The sequence below is a fragment of the Prionailurus viverrinus genome, chromosome D4 (assembly GCF_022837055.1).
Source record: "Prionailurus viverrinus isolate Anna chromosome D4, UM_Priviv_1.0, whole genome shotgun sequence".
NCBI classification, from domain to species: Eukaryota; Metazoa; Chordata; class Mammalia; order Carnivora; family Felidae; genus Prionailurus; species Prionailurus viverrinus.
The window spans coordinates 28522313-28544146 of record NC_062573.1 but is presented as its reverse complement, the minus strand read 5'-3'; the positions used below and the strand labels follow the sequence as shown (position 1 = coordinate 28544146).

Genomic DNA, 21834 nt, shown 5'->3' with positions numbered 1-21834 from the left:
GCCTGGATGGCTCAGTTGATTAGGCATCCAACTTTGGCTCAGATCATGATCTCCCAGTTTGTGAGTTCAAGCCCTGCATCAGGCTCTCTGCTGTCAGCACAGAGACCGCTTGGATCCTCCGTCTCCTCCTCTCTCTGTCTCTCCCCTGCTTATGTGTGCGCTCTCTCTCTCTCTCTCAAAAATTAAGATTCTTAAAAAAATGAAAAAAACATTTAAAAAAAATGTGTGTAATTAAAAGGATTTCCTGGCATTTATGGAAAGTTACAGTATTGGCAGGTAAATCATGATCCCTCCGCTTGTCCCTTCAAGGGATGGGCAGACCCCTCACCTCTGGGGCAGTCTAAGAAAAAAGTAAGTTTATTAGCCCTGTCACAATCTGTGCACAGTGGACGAGGAGGTGGCCACCATACTCTCTGATCAGTGGGAACTGCCACAGTTCCCCTCTAGCAAGGAGGGCTTTGCATCCTGCGGCTTTGTGCAAGTCTGAGCACACACACACTGAAACTACACAGTCTGTAAATGTGGATGGCACATTCTGTGATAAAGCCCCTAATGTGTCTCAGCATTTTTTTATGAAAATGTTCAGCATACAGCAAAGCTGAATTTTACAGTGAACATGTTTACCACAATTCTATCCTTAATATTTTCCGAATTGTTCTATCGCTTGTCTAATACTCCCACCCATCAATTGATCTTAATTTTGGGGGTATTTTGAATAAATTGCAGATATCTGTACCCTAAAAATCCTCAGCAATACAGGTCATTAACGTTTAGTATCTTTTTCTTTTGTTTTAAATTTTCCACGTGATGAAGTGCCCAAGTATTAATGGTATATTTCTGAAGTTTAGGCAAATGTACACACCTGTGTAATCCAAACCCCTATCAAGATATAGATTACTACCGTCAACCCAGAAAGTTCCCTCATGCCCCTTCCAGTCTACTTCCCCTCCCTCCCTCCCAGATGCAACCACTGTTTTCTTTTTTCCGGCACAAATTTTTTTGCCTCTTCTAGAAATTCACATAAATGGAATCATACAATATGCATTCTTCCTTGATGATTTTAAAAGACATTGCTAAGGAATTCAAAGTGTCTCCGAAACAGGGAGAATAACCGTGATAAAGACAACATCTGGGATCAGAGGATTCATTCACTGAGTAGATATTTATTATGAGAACCTCTAGTCCGTGGATAAAAAGATCAGAGTCCCTGCCCTCAGTGAGTTTTCACATGGTCTTGAAGGATACATGAAGGATACAGCACAAACACCATGGAGAGAGAGCCAGGGGTGAAACAGTCATCATATGCCACAGAAAGAGACCTAATCTAGTGTGGGAGTCAGTAAAAAATCAAGGGAGGTTTACATTTTTACTTCGGAATTGGTCTTGGGCAGCCAATGCTCTGTATTTCCCACAAGTCTAGAATCTTCTAACTCAAAATGATTGTCCTTCAAAGGGCAGCTCTCCAGTACTGAGCAGATGGATGCATGGCAAATTTGCTAAACAAAATAAACAAGGGAAAAACTATAAAAGGCACAAACTGCCAATAATAAGGATTCTGTTTTTCTCTAGTTTGAGTTGACACGAACTCGAATATGTGTAGTATTGCCCTCAATCACAAAAACAACATGCTTTTCTGTTCCTGGACCACAAGTAGCAGAAGCTTTGAAGAGCTCCACACATCCAGCAAATCTCTGGTCTTGGACTTCACCCATGCTTTCTCAAGGCCTATGAAACCTAGGACACCTCCAAACTCAGGCCCTCGCCTCCTAGCTTCTTTTTACCCTTTACCTCCACAGTTTATGCAGACATTACAAATGAAAAGCATTTGGTTCCCATACATACGCACTACTCCCTACCATCTGTCCCCAAAATTCTATGGCTATTTTCTAGTGGGGAGTGAGGAGCCCAAGAAAACCTGGAAATTTCTTGTTCAATTGTTCTAGAAGAGTAGGAAAAGTTCCAAAGCTGCTTTTAGCCCAAGGGAAAGGAGGAAGCTACATACCAGGAGCCACCTATCAACTGTAGCTATGATGACCCTTGAAAGAGAAAGAAGTTCTCCCCTAGTGTCGTATGAAACAAAAAGGTAGCATCTCCATGTAACTAAATGTATTCCCCATTTTTTAGTGTGTGCTTCAGATCAGGAGCAAGTCCTCCGCCTTACATAACCACAAGGAACTGCTAATAATGACTGGTTTCCCAAAGAGTATCTGAACTGAAACTTTTTTTTTTTTTTAATGTTTAAGAGACAGAGACAGATGGCGAGTAGGGGAGGGGCAGTGAGAGGGAGACACAGAATCAGAAGCAGGCTCCAGGCTCTGAGCTGTCAGCACAGACCCTGATGCGGGGCTCAAACCCAGGAACCACCAGATCATGACCTGAGCCAAAGTCGGACGCTTAACTGACTGAGCCACCTGGGTGCCCCGAAACTTTTATTTCTGTTGGCCATGAAACTATAGAAACGCTTTGTGATTTGCTCTCAATTAAAACAAGTCACTGCCTTCGTGGCACTTCAACAGCAACAAAGCAGCAAGCAGTCAACAACACTATTTTAAGGAAATAATCATTAGGCTCATCATTCAGGCTTATACATGTTACAGACTGAATGTTTGTGCCCCCCGCCCTCCCAAAATTGTATGTTGAAGGCCTAACCCCCAATGTAACAGTACCTGGAGGTGGGGCTCTCAGGAGGTGATTAGGTTTAGATGAGCTCATTGAGGTTCCTTCGGCCACATGAGGACACAGTGAGAAGTCTGCACATCAAGAAGAGGCCTCTCACCAGGAACCAAATCTGCCGGAACCTTGAGCTTGGACTTCCTAGTTTCGAGAACTGAAGAGAGATAAATGTCTGTTGTTTAAGCCACTTAGTCTGTGGTATTTCACTATGGCAGCCCAAGCAGTGTAAAAGTTTCGTCCTTACGCAACCTCCATGACCCATCAAGGAAGGTAAGTCAGACAGGATATTCCACAATGCTAGGGCACCTGGGTAGTTCAGTCAGTTGAGCGTCCGACTTTGGCTCAGGTCATGATCTCACGGTTTGTGAGTTCCAACCCCATGTTGGGCACTGTGCTGACAGCTCAGAGCCTGGAGCCTGCTTCAGATTCTGTGTCTCCCTCTCTCTCTCTCTCTCTCTCTGCCCCTCTCCCACTTGGCTCTGTCTCAAAATTTAAAAAAAAAAAAAAAAAAAAGGCTATTCCGGAACGCCATGATCCTGAATATCCACATGTCCTTTTACTCTCTTGACTGATTCTTTACTGTTAATCAGAGCTCCACCAGGTGTCAGGCACTGGGCAGGACACTTGAAACAGGAAGCTACGGCAGAGCCCCCGCCTCATGTGGCTGCCATTCAAAAGGGGCAGGAAACATCAAATCAGCACAGTCCAATTAAAACAATTAAGTGCTATGAAAAACAGGAACATGGTGGCACAAGAACACAGAGAAGGGAAACCTGACTTAGTCCTGAAAGTGGGAGCTGGCTTCCCTGGGGAAGTGACGCTGGAGCAGAGATCTGAAGGCCTCAGCAGGAGTTACTGAGGCATCAGGGAAGGGTGCTGTGCTCAGGGCAGGGGAACGTGGGCTGGGCAGAGGCCGGGGAGGCTGCGAGAGCACCCAAGTTCCTGTGGAAGAAGGCGGGGACTGAGCAGGACCATGTTAGCCAGTGATGACAGGAAGGGAGGTGGTGGGGGGGGGGGGGGGGGGGAGGCCTGGATCCGTGCATCTAAAGAATTAGTCTTAAAGCAATATGCAGAATGGATTGAAGGGACAGAATTTAGAAAAAATCTTATTTTATCTTCAGTTTCTACTTCAAAATCAGATATGCTCACTGGAAAAAATGTCCCCATTGGAAATTTCAGATGCTAAATGAGGTTGGGTGCCCATCTCTTAGAGATCCGAAGCACCCTGCCCACACCAGGTCACACGGAGAAATGCGCTCAGTAGTCTATAATAGCACCCCAGCGGCTGGGCTGAAACAGCATCGCATCACATGCCATGCACAACACCCCTTTTACCAGTTCAGAAGTTCAGAATATATATATAATGAATTCCAACCCTAAACTGGAGTTTTAGAAACATTATGGCAATTGTTCCCCTTCCTAGTGGTCCTCACCAGGCAGCCGCGACTGTCCCTAGAGACAGGGAACACCTGAAAATTTAATGTGTAAACAATGTAGCTAAAATAATTTCACAATCTCCTAACAGAAAGGCGTAGCTGGGAAGTCAAACGTAGATAAAAAAAAAAAAAAACTCAAAACAGCACAAAGGTCCAGACCACTTAGCGTGGGGGTAGGTGTGACCTGAAGGCACATTATACCACAGAAATTACTGATAAGATGCATTTACTGAGCTTATACTTAGTAGGGAAAAGTTTATTTGAGAAAAACCATTTTAAAAAATATTTTGCAATTAAGCTATCTGGAAAATTAACTTATCTGGAACTCTTCTTGACCAAAGACGGATAAATGAAGGACCTACAAAGTTAACAGGTGAAGGTGCTACAGTCAAAGCAGAGTGCTCAATGGTTAGCAACAGTGACAAGCCTGAACCACAGAAAAGTTGTGCCAATAACCCTAACCCAACCACAGCAGAAGACCAAATAGAATGGACTTAAAAAAACAAACAACTTTATTCCAAACAGAATTACCAAAAGAAGAATGTTAACTCTAACACGTTTAACAGATTTCATTTAAACTCAGTCACAAAACTCAAAATATCAAACAAAAACAGCTTTGTGTGCTTAACCACTTTTCATCATGAAACTTTAAAAAAAGGGACACGTGGAGAGTCCCCCACAATTTGGGAGTCACTTAGGCAAGCAAATATTTACTATTAAGCAAAAATGACAGTATTAAAAATGAAAAGTCCTCAAGTTTAAAGAGAATGCCTGTTCAAGTCTTTAATATGCATTTATATGCACATGAGAAAACAGTATCTTAATTTAAAGGAAATCAAGTCTCAGGGCTCACCCTTTCTTCACATGTGATGGCCTGTCTCGCCTTCATTTTGACTGCATACCCCTCACTACACAGTTTCATCTGCACTGACCTGCCATTTCCAGCAGTGTGATCGGCTGACCCGCTCCACACATCCTGTGTGCCACCCACGATTCCCTTACATGTTTGCACAGCACTAGAGGAGTATTACCCCTGTCATCGAGCTAGGAAAGTTCAGGTCTCCAAAGATGATTCTATATACACAATTCTGTTTTATTGCACAGTTTACAATATACAGCAGGTAATTACATAACCAACCATAAGGTAAGAAGAATATTGATTATTGAGACAAAAACATCAACTGTCTCCAACCACAAATGAAACAAAGACACACAAACCTGTCACCATATAAAGGTGGCGTTTCCTCTGTGATGCAGTCCTAAGGGCTCATACCACTCCTAAGTGTGTTAAATACAGAATCCGTAACATATTCCTGGTGGCATCAGAGCTGAAGTATGGGAGGCAGGACCGGAAGGGCCCTGTGCTCATAAGGCATCTGTGCCACCTATGTAACAAAAAGGCCACTTTTAAAGCTCTTCAGATAGTTATTCAATCATGTTTGCCTTTTCAAAATTATTACTAGTTCATACTGAAGATAAAAAAGCAATAGTTAGAATCTCTTATTAATAACACTTTGACTTCTTTTAAAGTTCAGACAAAGCTGTTGGCTACCACAAGCAAGTTCTGCTGAATTTTGTCAAATTTAAAAGGTCTATAGGACAACACGAAACCATCCCTGGTAATGTATTTGCAGTTTGGTCTTCAGAAGCTGTAAAAAGTGACAAAGAAATCCAAATATATTAGGAGTTAAAACCATTAAAAATATTTATTGTTTTTAAATGCCACAAGTTTGAGACTGCAGAAACCAAAGCATCCCCTTTCAAATTCTCACTTCACTTCTATTTCACAAAAGTGCTTCAGAACTTGGTTATCCATCACCTTACTGGAGTGTATAGACAAAAAGAAGCCCATTCCCAGAGCATGGCCCCAGGCTGACTCACCTGCCACATGCTGAGCACCTACACACACCCATCAGTGCTCCAGCACCAGTGTCTTTGTCATTCATGCCCCCAAATCCAACCCGCTACAAAGCCAGACTCCATTCAATAAGCCAAAGATGCTACTCACGTTTATTCGGTGTCAAATCCTTGTTTTCTGAAATCCTCACATCTGCATCTTGGTTTTCAAAGTAAACTGCCATTTCCAACACAACATTTCCAAACAGGGCTGTTGGAAAGCTACTGGGCCTCATTACTGCCTGGCAAATGCTTGATAATGCTTCCCAATCCTTTAAGGTTGGAAGGATGCTTATGTGACCAGCCATATTGCATTTAGAGGTAAACATCTCTTTTGGACTATCTGCCCAGAAACTGAGTAAACTACCAGCTGAGACCCTGATTTTGTTTTGGTCAGTGTATGCACATATTCATATGCAGTTACCCAGAATGAGGAAAAACTGGTAATAAGAAACTTAACTACTCTGCCATGTCAGATGCTGGCAAGCAATCTTAACTACATATTTACAGATGGGGATTTTTAAAAGATTGATAAACCACTTTTCTAGGATGTTTCAGGTTTTACTAGTTATTCAATTGGTAAATAGGAGGCATTTTGCCTTACTGATCAGGGCATAAGATTTTAAAATCTGATTCCTTCAACAAGTTTTTCTCTGTTATGTAGGGGATGAGTATGCTACCCAGCTATTACCAACTTCTAGCATTTAAAATGAACCTTCTAAATATCTTGATTTAGATTTTATCACCTCAAATGGCTTTAATGATAAAATGGTAAAACTGGGTTCCCAAAATGTAAAAATCCTAATAGAAGTCTCCATTTCCAAGAGTAAAATAAAAAAGACAACTAACACTCTGGGGTGAAAGCTATCCTGAGGGTTTTTTTTCTTTCTCTTCTGTAACACTTAGAAACCAGGAGGGAAAAATCTAGAGTCCCATTAACAGACTTCCAAAATTCAATATTATGCAAGTATTTATCTTTTTTTTTTTTTTTTTTTTTAAGGAGAGTTCAAGAGAACAGGATACTTGAATATGAGAAACTAGGACTCAAAGTGAAAATATTCCCCAAACTCCCACAGCTCTTCACTAAGTTGGCAACAATTAATCAAAGAACTAAACTAACCAGAGTTTGATCCATACGCAATTCATGTGAAATTTCTTCACAGGATCAAACAGCTGTGACGAAATGTAAGTCTCCCCATCTTTTGGCAATGAAATAAGTGAAATTAACATAAGGGCATTCGAAGGGTTTAAGGTCACATTCAGAACTAAACAACACTTTCCAACTCAGAAAGCAAAACGGGAGCTTTCACCTGCTGCTTGGGTCTGCCCTACTGTGTCTGAATAGTCTGGATGATGACCATCCCAACATGTACTTAGTTTCAAAACTAACACAAGCGATTTATCATGAAAAGCCTGCATCTAATAAGCTGTTTTTCTCTTCTCTGTCCTACCATGTTATATGCTTATGTTTAACGAATACTACCCTTTGCAACTCCTAAAAGCAGAGAAGAAAGCCTGAGAATTCACAGGGCTCTAAGAGCCTTTTCTCTGGCTGGTCATGGCCACTGATGTTTCAATACAGAAGGTTTAAAGACTTTTGGAGAAAAGAACCATATCTTGGCTATTAGCTTTCCTTGTCAAAAGCCATCAGATAGATAGCTATTAACCAGGCAATTAGCCTAAAGTTCTTAGATAATGATTACAAAACAAAACCAAAAACCCCTTAAATTTTCCTATTAGAACCTTTTATTCTGAATTTGTTGGTGCTGAAGGAAAACAGCTCTGCCCCATAATTCATTGTGCCCTGAACTTACGACAACAACCTGTATTTGGTCAATTAGGAACAAAGCCAAACTACATTCTTCTTAGGTCTATGCAGTTAATAAATGGCACTTAACTGGTTTCTTTCAAATCATCTTTAACAAGAACTCATAAGTCGCATTGATTATACCCCAAGAGATGAGGGACCGATGGTAATTCAGGTGAGCACCTCTGAAAAGATTTGTCAGCTTTCTGTCTCGTTCTAGCCAGATTTTTTGGAACACCTTGGGAGAAGACTGAAACTCTCCACCAATCTGAGACTGCATGCGAGTTTTTACAACATTAACTGGAAAAAACAAGATTCCCAACATGGCACCCAACAGACCTCCACAGATAAAATCATTGACCAAATGAGCGCTGTGGGTGGTTGCGGTAGGCAGATGCTCCTTAATGGGGCCACGAAGGCCAAAGAAAAGGACATTGCTGAATCCATTACGGAAAAGAACAGGTACCAAGCCTCGATAATATTCTCTTATTCCATGGCATCTGAGTGCCTTGAAAGCCTGGTAAGTGTTTGTAAATTTGTCATGATGCCTGTGGTCTTGAAGCAATGTCTGAACTCTTTCCAAGGGAGTAAAAATTGCTTCTGTTGTCCCTGCAAGTACCGCTGCCACACTACGGGTTGCAAACTCAGGGGGACTGATGTGCTTCCGGAGAAGACAGGATAAGTCCTCATACAGACCGAACATAAGCGCCAGCGTGGTGGTCTTCTGCAACAGTGGGGGAAGGATTCCGCGGTATAAGTTTCGAAAGCCATCCCTCCTCAGCTGAAGCACTGCGTCCCGGGTTTTGATTCCGTACAGCTGCTGCCGAAAGAGCACCTTCTGAATGGGAAATGTGATTGCTACATTGTTGAAAGCTGCACAGCAGCCGCACAGATAATGCTTCATTTCACCTACATTTGCAATGTGAGGTGACAGGTCTTGTTTGGAAGATGTCAGGATGGGCGGCCTCTTTTCATGAGCTTCTGAATCCACCATGTTGCTTAAGATCTTTCTTCTTCATGAAGGATATTTTTAACCTACAAATAACAAAATGACAATAGGTAACCATTATATATAGGGCTAAACATGTGCAACTTTTCCTTGACCCTTTTAACTTCTGTAACACTATTACATTTCCGTTTTAGACTGGATGAGTAGTTGGTACAGTACTTGCCGAGGGCCCCTGGAGGTCCCGGACACCCTTGCAAGGGTCCACAAGGTCTTTCCTTTTCCAGCCACTTATCTATGGGAAGTGGGATTTTCTGCTTATACTTCAACTAGAACAACTTCTCACAAAAGACACAAAGTAGACGCAGAGATGAGACTACACCCACCTTTTATGCCCTCTCTTTTACACAGACCTGCAATACTGTCAAACACTCTCTCCTCATTAAGTTGTTTTGGAAACAGTTATTTTTCATGAAAACATGTTATCCATATTAACGTGCAATGGGTTTATCATTGATATTTTAAAGTGAATATTTAAAAATTTTGTTTTTGTTTCTAAGACCATAAATAACTAATCCACATAAACAAGCACTCACATAAATAATCCACATAAATAGGGCCCACAATAATTTTTAAGCATAAAGGGGTCCTGAGACACCAAAAAGTTTGAGAACTCCTGGACTAGTTCACATGTGCCATAAACTACGTAATGGTACATACCATTATCCTTCTGAAAAAAATTCAAAGTCCTCCATTGAGAAATAAAATATCAAAACACGCATTCATTCTGTTCACTAACACTTACTTATTGGTGTCTAATCTGAACTAGGCCCTCTACAAATTGCTAGAGATTCAAAAGCAAGGAACTCATGGGTTGCCTGGCTGGCTCAGTCAGTAGAGCATCTGACTCCTGATCTCAGGGTGGGAAGTTCAAGCCCCACAGCGGGCATGGAGCCTAACTTAAAAAAACGAACAAAACCATAACCAAACAAACAAAGCAAGGAGCTCACAATTTAACAGGAGACTGCCAAGGAAAACAAATACACCAGAGCATAAATACCTTGCTATAGATAAGGGACACTGAGCATGCACTTTGGGGGGTAGAGGCTGGAAGAACAGGGTCACGGAAGGCCTGCAGGTATGTACTATACACTGCATTTTCATGTATTTAATTCTCAAAACAATTCCATCAAGTAAACATTATTTTCCAGGTTTTACCAATGAAATAACCAATATTCTTTGTCCGAGGTACGGAAAGTAACTGGTGAAGCTGGCATCCTAAGTCTGATTCCAGAGTTCATGCTCCTGCTATCATACCACAGGATAACAAGGACTTTGGGAGGCTGCCCTGGACAAAAAGTGGCTATATATGACCGCTGAAGAAGATGTGAAGCCTAAATATAAAGGCTTAGCCCACTGAGTAAAACTAAGGTAAGGCCCTCCCTCAAGAACGCACCTGCTTCCTTAAAGTGGCAAGACCATCCCTTGCCAGTCATTTAAGTCTGATTTTCCCAAAAGGATCCAGATAGTTGGACCATCCAGAACAAACCCACAGCCTAGAAATAATCTTCACTGGGGAACTAGATGGCAATTTTATATTTTACATTAATAGGCTAAAAAAAAAATTTTTTTAAATACTTTATTTTTTTTAAGCGATCTCTGTACCCAACATGGGGCTGAAACTCATAACCCCAAGATCAAAAGTTGCATGTTCCACCGACTGAGTCAGCCAGGCACCTCCACAGGCAAAATACTTTTCAATTGGTTTTAATTCCTCAACAGTATGAGACCACATTTATGAGGCTAGTCAACAAACCATTAAATAACCCAATTAAAAAATAAGCAAAGGACTTAAACCAGCGATTTCTCCAAAGGAGATATAAAAAAAGATACAGGAGACTCCACCCATCTTTCAAGCCAGGCGTGAGAGATACTTACAAAACTGTGAAACATACTCAGATGCCAGCAGGCATGTGAAAAGATGCTTGACATCTAAATCATCAGAGAAATGCAAATCAAAACCACAATGAGATCATCTCACCCATTAGGATGGCTACTCTTCAAAAAACCTCAGAAAGTAAGTGTTGGTAGAGCTGCGAACCCCCATGCACTGCTGGTGGGAATGCAATATGCTGTAGCCACTAAACCAGTATGGCATTTCTCCAAAAAGTAAAAACAGAACATAGGAGTCAGCAGTCCCACTTCTAGGTATGTATCCCTAAGAACTGAAAGCCAGTTCCAAGAGGTATGCACATATCCACACCCACAGCAGGGCTATTCACAACAGACGAAGCAGCACAATGTCCACTGATGAATGGTAAACAAGACGTGGTGCATACATACGATGGAATACTATGCGGCATTAAAAAGGAAGGAAATCTTGTCACATGCTACTACATATTAAGTAAAAAAAAAAAAAAAAAAGTCAGGAAAGGACAAATATATATACTTATATAAGTGATTCCACTTATATAAAGTAGTCAAAGTCAGAGAGACAAAGCAGAACGTTGGTCAGCAGGGGCTTGGGGAAGGGGGAACACGGAGTTACTACTTAATGGGTATAGATGCCGTTCTGTTAGACGATAAAGTTCTGGAGATTTGTTCTGTAACAGTATAAATATACTTAACATTATTGAACTGTACACTTAAAATTGCTTAGGATAGTAAATTTCATAATGTGTTTTTTTACCACACACATAAAAACACTACATGTAAGGATTTTAATGGTAAATAAATAAAAAAACAAACTGGCTAGATAAACCATCTAGGGTTTTTTGTTTTTTTTTTTTTTTATGTTTATTCATTCTTGAGAAAAAGAGAGCGAGCAGGGGCGGGGCAGAGAGAGGGAGACACAGAATCCAAGGCAGGCTCCAGGCTCTGAGCTGTCAGCACAGAGCCCCGTGTGGGGCTCGAACCCATCAACTGTGACATCATGACCTGAGCTGAAGTCAGACACCTAACCAACTGAGCCACCCAGGTGACCCTCTTTTCTATATTTTTTCAAGTTAAATTTGTGTCAATCTATTCAACTGTTTTCAAAAGATGAGATGACAATAATGAAGCTCTAATTAGAATAACAAAAGGCCAACAGTGACAGACCAATGAGACAAAGTTTCAAAGTAACCAAATTACTATCTCTCTCTGAGGATCAGTTTCCACACTTACAACTGAAGCCAATGTCATCCACCATGCACAATCCAAGTGAAAGTCAACTAAAGAGTCTTAACCCCAATGCTGGGGACACAGTGAATAATGCACTGAGGGTCTAGTCAACAAATGTCAGCCTTCCCACTGGTTTCCTCCCTAAATTTTTAATAACAATGTTTTTTGTGTTTGTTTCATTCAGACTTCTAGGAGAACACTGTCAAGATGACTTTAATTTACTTTTGTTGGGAAGTTCTTCTTTACTGATTTTAAACTGGCCTCTTAGCATACCATGAAAATTAAATTCAACCAACTTATTCAATTCCTTCCATGTTCAGGCACTGCCCTACGTGTCAGAGACTAGAAATAAGCAAGAACCCTGGCCTCAGGGCAGATAAGACATGCAGACAATTAGACAGCAGTGTGATGAATGCCAAGTGCAGAAATAGACACAAGGTACATAAAGGCCCCACAGAGGAAGGGGTCATCATTAACTAGCAGTCTGACAGGGCAGGACAGGACATGTGGGCAAATAGGGTGAAGCACCTTCAGCCAAAGAAGGCAGCACAGGCTAAGGTGTAGGTCCTGTGTCAAAGGAGCAGCAGTATCACATTCTGGAGGAATTATTCCAGTATGTTCTGCTAGAGCACCGTGTGGGTAGAAGATGGGTGGGTGGCAGTGGAAAAAGAAGCAGGCTTGGACTGGTATTATCAGAGACCCTCAGGAAGATTCCAAGACCCTCTAACACTACGGAGTACGATTTTTCCCTTTCTCATGCGAAGCAAATGGAAAACAAGCTATTTTCCTTCACCAGCGTCTGTGTCTTCCCACGAGATAGACTACACTAAAAAGAAAATGTAACACTGAACCTTTGGCCCAAAGTCTCTTTGTTTTGGAGTTCCAGTTGGCTTGCTCCATGCTTCTATTAGAAAAGATAAACTTGCCCTCAGCTGAGAAAAACTGTGACACCACTGCAGGCCCAAACTCTGCCATTAAGGAGGGTCCTAAAAGGGGTCAGGAAACTTTTCTTGCCACTAAATCCCCTGGTTACACTGACAGAAAATGACAGTGCCAGGGGCACAATCTCTCACTGCCCACCCACAGGGGAGCCACACCATCCCCCTCAGGCAGGGGCACTGGAAGGAGCGGAAATGCATCTGAATGCTGCTTAGCTACATGGTCTATCCGTTTAAAGGGGCAGTAAAATCTATTCCACTGCAATGTAAATAGAGTAAGGCCTGGTTCAGAGAGAGGAATTATTTCTAATTTTGGCAAGTATGAAAACAGTTAAACTATGAAGTCACCTGTATGTTCGACAGAGAGAGGCCACATTCCTTGGAGTTGGGCTGCTTGTAGATCCAATAAAACAACAAATGAAATCATTTAAACGGAAATTCACAAAAGAAACACGTACTAATTTTTAGGAAAAAAAGTACACATTAGAAATTCAACATTTAAAAAAAACTTTTTTTTTTTTAAGAGAAAATAAAGTTGTAAATAAACTAAATAGACAGATGTCTTTCTGCTCCAGGCTCGCTGCCCTGGCTCAGGGCTCTTCAGGCTTGCCTAACTCACACCAGAGCCTCTTTACTTGTCAGCCTGCCACTAGTGATACAATGCATTCTGGAATTTTCTAACAACAGCAGAGATACCCCAGTATTTTGGATAATTGCATAGCATTCTAACAATTGGATGTATTACATATCATTTATTCTATCTCCTATTTTAGTCCCTGTTTTTTTGTTTAGGTTTGCTTTTTTTTTTTTTAAAAATTGATTCATTGGGCCGCCTTGTACATACACCTTGCTTGGGTGAACTCTCACAAGGTTGTCTGTAGGGTAAATGTTTAGAATGGGATTGCTGGCTCAAATACTACTTGATAGCTACTCCAAATTGCCCCAGAAAAACTATGATTTACACCTTAAATTACGTGTATGCCAGTACCAGTTCTGATACCATTTCCAGCAGCAGGTATTAATTGTAATTTCTGCTTATCTGATGGGTAAACAAAAACCCTTCATTTTGTCATTAAAAATTTTTTAACGTTTTATTTATTTTTGGGAGAGAGAGAGGAGAGAGCGTGTGAGGAGGGGAGGGGCAGAGAGGGAAACAGAGGATGCAAAGCAGGCCCTGTGCTGACAGCTGGAAGCTTGATGCGAGGCTTGAACTCACAAACCTCGAGATCGTGACCTGAGCCAAAGTGAGACGCTTAACCGACTGAGCCACCCAGGTGCCTGTCATTTAAAATTTCTGATTAAAATACAGCACTTTTTATTTTTGACCATTTGGATTTACTATAAATTTTCACGATACCCATTTTCCTGTACACAGAAAAAATTTTTGATTTGTGAAATCCTTTTATATATAAACAAGTCCATCCTAGTTAAATTTATCAAATTGCAGCAAATACTTTGTTTTATCATTTTTGTGGTGCTGAAGTTCTCAATTTGGATATTAAATCTATTCATCTTGGCTTCTAGGTTTTGTAATGTCCTCAGAAGGCCATCATTACTCTAAAATTATGAACAAGTAACCCACAGCTGCTCTCCTCTATAGCTTTATTTATCATCCATCCATACTGTGATCTGTCGAACGACACAGTAAGGCCTGAGGCAGAGAAGAGATGCCTCTGGAAGGGACTGGTGAGCATAAACTAAATGCCCACAGGCATGTGCACGGTCCCTCCGCACTTGCTCTGCCCCGGGAGCGGCACAAGCACTTCTCTCGCGCCAACCTGCTCTGACCCACTATGGCGGCAGGACACGTGTCACCATCTGGTAGGGCTTCCCCATACTCTAAGAATTCTCAGCTTTCTGGCTTTCACGCTTTTCCTGGTAGACTTTTTTTTTCATATAGATACTGAAATTTGTGTCTAGATAGTTTATCTTTGTGGTTGCTATTATGAATGTGCTGATTCCCTCCAATTAATTTTCAGACTGCTTTTTGTCTGCATTACAAAAAAAGCTACCAATTTTTGTGTATTAAGGTCAGAACCAGCCAATTTACTGAATCCTCTCGCAACTTCTCAGTTTTCTGGACTGGATTTGATTCAGCTTCCACCATATAAAATGCCACAAATTATTTTTATTTCTCCTCTATATGTCTTTTTTCTATCTTATTAGACTCACAAATACTTCCTGAACAAAATTATGGTAATAGTGAATGTCCTTATTATTTAGTGTTTAGTTTTGAGAGACAGACTGACAGATAAAGCATGAGCAGGGGAGGGGCAGAGAGAGAGGGAGACACAGAATCTGAAGCAGGCTCCAGGCTCCAAGCTGTCAGCACAGAGTCTGACATGGGGCTCACGCTCGCGAACCGCAAGATCATGACCTGAGCCGAAGTTGGACACTTAACTTACTGAGCTACCCAGGCGCCCCATATATTTTTTTTAATGTTTATTTGAGGGGGAGGGAGGGAATCCCAAGCAGTTGTGCTGCCAGTGCAGAGCCCAACAAGGAGGTCTATCTCACGAACCGTGAGATCATGACCTGAACCGAAATCAAGAGTTGGATGCTAAACCAGCTGAGCTACCCAGGCACTCCTCTTTATATTTTTCTTGACATTTCTGGGAACTTTGCTAGGAATTAATGTTAAGTATGACACTGGTTTTTTGGTGTGAGAGATAAGAAGTTGTCATCGGAGTATTCATAATCTAAGTCCTAGCAGTTTACAGGGAAATAGATCATCATGACACAAAAATGTTTAACTGGCCCCTATAACATCTGTACCCACTCAAGTAAACTTCTCTGTTTGTCATCTCTCCCTACCCAGCTTTAGGATTGTGCTGCAAACATGGAGTGAAGCATGCCTTTCCAACACTACCACATTTCATCAAATTACATTAAAAACCCCAACACTTCATCCTGCATTCATCCTAAGAACTGTATCTTTAATTATAACTTAAGCCCCTTTACCTCACTATTTACTAGGAAATTATGTTTCCCATTAAAACTGGATTCCACTTTTCTAGTACTAATTATCAACTGGTAAGGGCTTAGAGGATTTTCAAACATGGGAAAGGAATATAAATATTTATTCCTGTTTTACTGAAATTCAACCACCCTCAACCCTTCCCACGACCACTCAATCAGGAACTTTGGTCAAACGCTTTCAGGGAGCTACTGAGATGATCATATGAATACAAGAGACAGAGCCAGTATAACATTTAAGAGCTAGAGCTTACAGCCTGGGGTCAGATACTGGCTCTACCACATACCCACTGTGTGACCTTCAGCAAGTTCCTCAAGGTCTCTATGGCTTAATTTCCTCATTTATAAAACAGGGATGTTACCTACTTTATAGGTTGGCTCAATTAATTGTGTTACTGCATGTAAAGTATCCAGGAGAGTAGTCCAGAGCACCAGAGGTGCTCAACATAGATGAACTATTATTACTGTTCCTCTCTGATGGGTTAATGTTAGCATATTTCTTGTTAATTACTTGCCCTTGTAATATGGGAATGAATCCTCTTTGGAAATGATGAAATGTTTTTTTAAATGTATCACTAGATACATTTGCTAATGTATCACTAGATGTATCACTAAATGTATCACTAGATACCATTTGCTAATATTTTAAAATTTCACATCATGAGAACATACCAAGTTTTCAATTTTAGTACCTTCTTCAGGCCAAGTTCAGGCATCAATGTTCCACTGGCTTTGTAAAAAGAATCTGTCACTTTTCCTTCCTTATGCTGGTGAACAATTTAAATCTTATCAAAATTATCTGTTCCTTGAAAGTTAAAACAATTCACCTGTAACAGCTGAGCCTGGTGTTTTGGGGGATGGTAGCTTTTTGGTAACTTTCTCGATTTCTTCCATTGTTACTGGTCTGTTAGGTTCTTTCTTCTGGAGTCATTTTGGTAACTGGATTCCCTTAAAAAAAAAAATCTGGTTTATTTATATAGTCTTATATAGTACTTGCTGTTTTTAAAAAATACTTCTAGTCTTGAGCAGGGCAGGCAGTTTATCAAATTTACATTCCCCCATCTCAGCAAAAAAAAACAAGCTCTCAGATTTACCAGTTTTACTATTTTTCAGTTTTTAAATGTTTTTCCTCTTTATCTCTTTTCTCTTGTTTTATCTAGGCATATTGTATTCTAATTTCTCAAGTTAGATGGGATTATTCACACCCAGCTACAGAATCCAAGCCTGTTTTAGCTTTGCCCATCTTACATCCTCTATTTATGCATCTTTCTTGTGGCCTACAGTAAAGACAAGGACAGATCTCAGTATCTGGCAGTCGTCCTCCAGTCACAAAAGATTTGATGATAAATACACCCTGAAGCTGACCTTGATTAGTGGGAGAACAAAGCAGCAGCAGCAGCTGCGGCGGCAGTGGCAAAGCAAGCTGAGTATATGAAGTCCATTACTAAGTTTTTTGACCACAGCAGGACAAAGGGAAGAGATGTATACAAACCTGAAATATCCAGGCTCCATGACAATCTTGCCACAGAAAGAAAAATAAAATAGCCATTGGCAGCCATCTTTCTGCTAGATCATGCTGAAATGCAGGGGGAAGGGGAAAGAAACAGAGAACTTAAAATGGGTAAAGAAATGTTTTTTAAAAGTCCCTGTTCTGTCCTGAAATTTTGGTCCATCCTGGGGAAACAGGATCTTCTAGCACAGATATGAGAAGCCATAGCTCTGATATCTAGCTACAGCCTCCTTGATTTGATGACTACATTGTTATGATTTGCTTTTGTTAAAGCATTTTTGCTAAAAGCCATACAGACTCTTCCTCCTTCCTACGTAGCAGTACTTCAGTCTTTATATAGTATAGCATCATGCCATGCAGCATTCGAAGACTCAATTTTTTTTTAAGATTTTATTTTATTTTTTAAGTAATCTCTACATCCCATGTGGGGCTCGAACCCATAATTCTGAGATCAAGGGTCTCATGCTCCACTCACTGAGCCTGACTGGTGCCTCAAGGACTCAATTTTTAAAACCATTAACCTGTTGCTGACTTTATTATGCTAATTCCTGTTTCAATAGCTGTTTCCCTGAATTCAGGATACAAGTGCTTGTATAGGACAGCTTTCCATCATGCATTATTTTTGTGGGTATTTTATATGACTTGGGGAGAACTGAAAAAAGAAAACCCACAGCTTTTTAATTTGTTTAAAACACACCTTCTGCCTCATACATTTTGTGCTTTTAACCAGTTAAAGAAGCCAATGGCATTTTAGTTCATTTTTATTTATCACCAATAGCATTTTTAGTTAAAAAAAAGTCTAAAGATGGTTGAGAAGTTTGTCAGGATACAGAGTTTGATAATTATTAATCACTTAGTCTTCTCCATCATTACTTCTTACTGTTTTAGCTGACAGATGTGAATTTAAAAACTTGTAAGTACTACACTCGCCAATCTAGGATCAACCAACATTTTAAAAACTTGGCATACAAATGCTTTATATCTATGTAAAACTTTGCTCTTCTTCAGTCTCAGGACTAAGAATACCCAGATTAATGTATATATTATATAATACACTGAAAACTTATGAATGTAAAAAATTTCATTTAAATAAATACATAACCGACTTGAAATTCTACAGTCACCACCTACAAGCTGTTTAACAATCTATTGTTCCTTGATAATACAAACCAAGTTATTTGTACACCTGACTAACCAAATTTTGTCCATGTTCACTTTTAGTTTTTACTGGAATGATTTTTTCTTTTTTTAATATTTTGAGAGAGAGAGAGAGAGAGAGAGAGAGAGAGAGAGAGAGAGAGAGAGATTGCAAGTTTGCACGGGGGAGGGGCAGAGAGAGGGAGGGAGACACAGAATCTGAAATAGGCTCTGAGCTGTCAGCACAGAGCCCACACGGGGCTCGAACCCTAAGCCCGTGAGATCAGGACCTGAGCCGAAGTCAGATGCTTAACCTCCTAAGCCACCCAGGGACCCCTGGAATGATTTACGTTCTAAAATTTTGCAAATTAAAGTTACTTCATCTAGTTTGTCACAGCTCTTTGTAATAATGGAGACTGTTACTAAACAAACCGTAAACTGTGGCTCACAGAAGTTAGTCGTTTACTGACCACTGTATTTAACTATTTTAAGATATTTTAAGAACATCACTCTACATTTAGAGTATCAAGTTAACAGGACTGGATATAGAAAAAGGAAGGTAATGAAACCCTCCTAGACTTCATAGATTTAAAAATTTCCCTCTAAATTATAACCTCCTGAGACTGAGGTCTTCAAAGAAACCAGATGCACATGGGAAAAGAAATAAAACTAAAGCTTTCCCTCTAGTTTCATTCTACACACCAGAATGGTATGAATAGGTTCCTAATTTAGCAACAGAAGGATGGGGTGCACAGTATTCTGTGAAAATGGAGTTTAGAATTTTACAATGTTTATCTATATTGCAAACATGGCTCAATTTCTTTACTAAACTAACCTCTATACTTCAATTCCTTAACATGGGTAATTCTGTGCAATTTACTGCAAAACTTATTTAACAAAATTTTATCCTATTTGCTACCTAAAACACTCAACCTATCTGATCAATAGGAAGCACAGTTAACAAGCTGACTTTCAAGCAACCTCAAGTGTGAAACTTTTGCTGCACAACCCAACAGTGTAAAGTCTACTCACTGTAATTTACAGCCCACACGGATAAACAAGATCCAGATATGATCCCAGCACAAAGGTCTTTGTGCAAAAAGTGGGGGGAAGGCAAGCGTAATTCTCAAAGGATGTGAACTCCCACAAGTCAGCAGGTCTGAGTCAGCATTCAGAACCAGATCGGTCTGGGTTCCAGTCGTAGTTATGAAAGTATCTTGCTAGAATACACATAGCAACGTCCCTAATTTAAAAATCCAATTCTCTAAGCTTACTTTATCAAAGGAGAAACCAAATACCTCCGGTCAGCAGTAACAGCTTAGTGCATTTAAAGAAAAAATCCTAAGCGTGACTCCAGATCCAAAGTGCCTAACCTGTGCTCTGGAACCACTAGGGGACCTGACCAGTTCTGGCACCTTTTGATTTTACTGAATCCCTTTCCAAGCAAAGGCGGAGGAGGCTCGAACCCGCAAGGTCACTACGCATATACCTTCAGGGCTTCTGTTTCACTGCTGACAAGAGAAACCAAGGGTGGGAATTAAGACCAGCTGTGTATAGCTGACGGGGCAAAATAAGGGTTAAGTGTAAAGGGTAAATACAGCTGAGGCACCGACGTGTTCTTCCTACCTAAGCTCAGTGCTAAATAATCACTACAGAGATTCAGAATGAACATCGCCCGCCTGCCAGCTTCCCCCCCGCCCCCAAGCCTTGTACAGTTGAGTTTCCCACAACGCAATGCAACATGGTGTCGCAGAATAAGCACTGCCTAACTGTGGCTGAATTTACCGCCCTCTGAGCGTCCATATCCCCAGTCTGGCGTAAGGGGCAGGGGTGGAAATAGGGCAGGATCACCGAAGGCCCTTCCGTCTCTGACAGTCAACAGGCTCGGGAGGCCCGGAATCCCAAACCCCGAGGGGCAGGGGCCCTTCCGGCGTCCCAGCGCCGCCAGCGCTGCTCTCCCCGGGCGCAGCGGGCCCCTCCCCGCCCTACGGTTTGTGCGCGGCGTGAGGCACCTCCCCGGCAGAGGCGCGTCCGAAAGAACGCGGTCTCCCTGGCCAGAAAGGCTCGCTCCGGCAGCCAGATGGCACCCCCCGCCCCGCGAAGCCCTGCGAAGTCGGAGGGCCAGCGGGAGAGCCGGGAGCCGCGTGGGCGCGGAACCGACCCTGCGCGCGCGGCGCCTCCTCCGGCTCCTGCGGCTTCGGGCCCCACCCGGGAGGGCGCGCGGGAGCGACTGGGCGCGCAGAGAGGGGTGGGCCCCAGGGGCTGCGCCAGAGGGCCCGCGCAGGGCGACCTCCTCAGACCGTCCTTCGTGCTTCCGCCCTTTCAACCCACAGGCCGGGGGAAGGCCCGTGCTGCCCACTCGCCGGCCTCCTGCACTCACCCATTGCAGCGGGCGTCCGGCTCCGCGCACGGTAGCCGCCAGCCCGCAGGACGGCTAGCCGGCGAGCCAGCGGCCGCGCAGGCGCAGACCTTGACCGACCCGGCGCGCGGGGCGTGGCCTGACGCGCTCGACGCCGCCGGAGCCCGATCACGTGAGGCAGCCGCGCGGCCCCTCCCTAAAGCCGCGGAGAGTCAGGTGACACCGCACAAGTACTCTTGGCACCGGCCAGGCAGGTGTAGGGTCATCCACCACACCTGTCGTAAGGCACTGGGTCTCTACTAGCGCGAACACCGTTGCCTTGGCGCCACTCGGTGGCCTTGCCGTGCCATGAGCAGCCAGCGCGTTCTCCCGCGTCCAGTCTGGGGGAGGGCCGGTGGGCATTGACAGTTGTGGGTGGCAAGCGCTGAAAGTGCCCCGCCTGGCTCCCCTCTGTAGCCTCGGTTAGATTTCATGACACCGTCCCAGGGGCCTTTTGTCAGCTACCGATGCCTCAGGCCACAGAGGAACACCTGTGTGTGCTTAACAGATCACGCTTAAACTGTTCCCTCAGACAACTGCAGGTCTCGGATTCTACTGCACCTGGAGATAGGAGGCTTGTCACTTCTGGGAGTGACCTTGGACAAGTCACTGGTTCCTAAGCGCCAAATCCCTGTCCGAAAAGTAATGCCTGCTTTGTGTGCATCTTTTGGCTCTTGGAAGAATCACTACGAATTATGACCTGACTCTGACTTGTAAACTGGAAGGCAACACAACAGGTGTGAGGGGTTGGAGGAAATGTGAAAAGTCAGCCAGGAGAGGAGAAGCGCTTCGGGAGGCTGCTGAAATACGAAGGAAGGATGTGGGTTAGTCCACTGGGTGGAAGCGTCAGTCAGGGATTAGCTCTCGGTGGGTGGCTTTCCCTGCCCACTTGTCCAGAGTGCGCTTTGTAACTATCAACTCCAAAATTTTGTCTGGTCTGCTTGAGCTGGCTGTT

At 42.4% G+C, this 21834-nt stretch overlaps 1 protein-coding gene across 6 annotated transcripts; it reads right to left on the bottom strand.

Moving 5' to 3' along the window:
- Nucleotides 1-4603: 4603 nt before the first annotated feature.
- On the bottom strand, nucleotides 4604-20983 carry SLC25A51 (solute carrier family 25 member 51). 6 transcript variants are annotated; one of them, XM_047830711.1, is made up of 5 exons: nucleotides 20862-20983; nucleotides 17327-17410; nucleotides 16662-16782; nucleotides 13207-13251; nucleotides 4604-8847 (listed from the first exon to the last, which is right to left on the bottom strand). In XM_047830711.1, exon 5 carries the CDS (start codon nucleotides 8804-8806, stop codon nucleotides 7913-7915), a length of 894 nt encoding a protein of 297 aa, XP_047686667.1. In that variant the 5' UTR covers nucleotides 8807-8847; nucleotides 13207-13251; nucleotides 16662-16782; nucleotides 17327-17410; nucleotides 20862-20983; the 3' UTR covers nucleotides 4604-7912. The 6 variants fall into 6 exon arrangements, with proteins under 6 accessions (XP_047686667.1, XP_047686663.1, XP_047686662.1 ...); XM_047830707.1 differs by having other exon boundaries at nucleotides 13207-13248; XM_047830706.1 differs by lacking the exon at nucleotides 13207-13251.
- Nucleotides 20984-21834: the final 851 nt, after the last annotated feature.

Coding starts and splice junctions, on each gene's coding strand:
- SLC25A51 (XM_047830711.1), bottom strand. CDS start 8,806: ATGGTGGATTCAGAAGCTCATGAAAAGAGGCCGCCCATCCTGACATCT.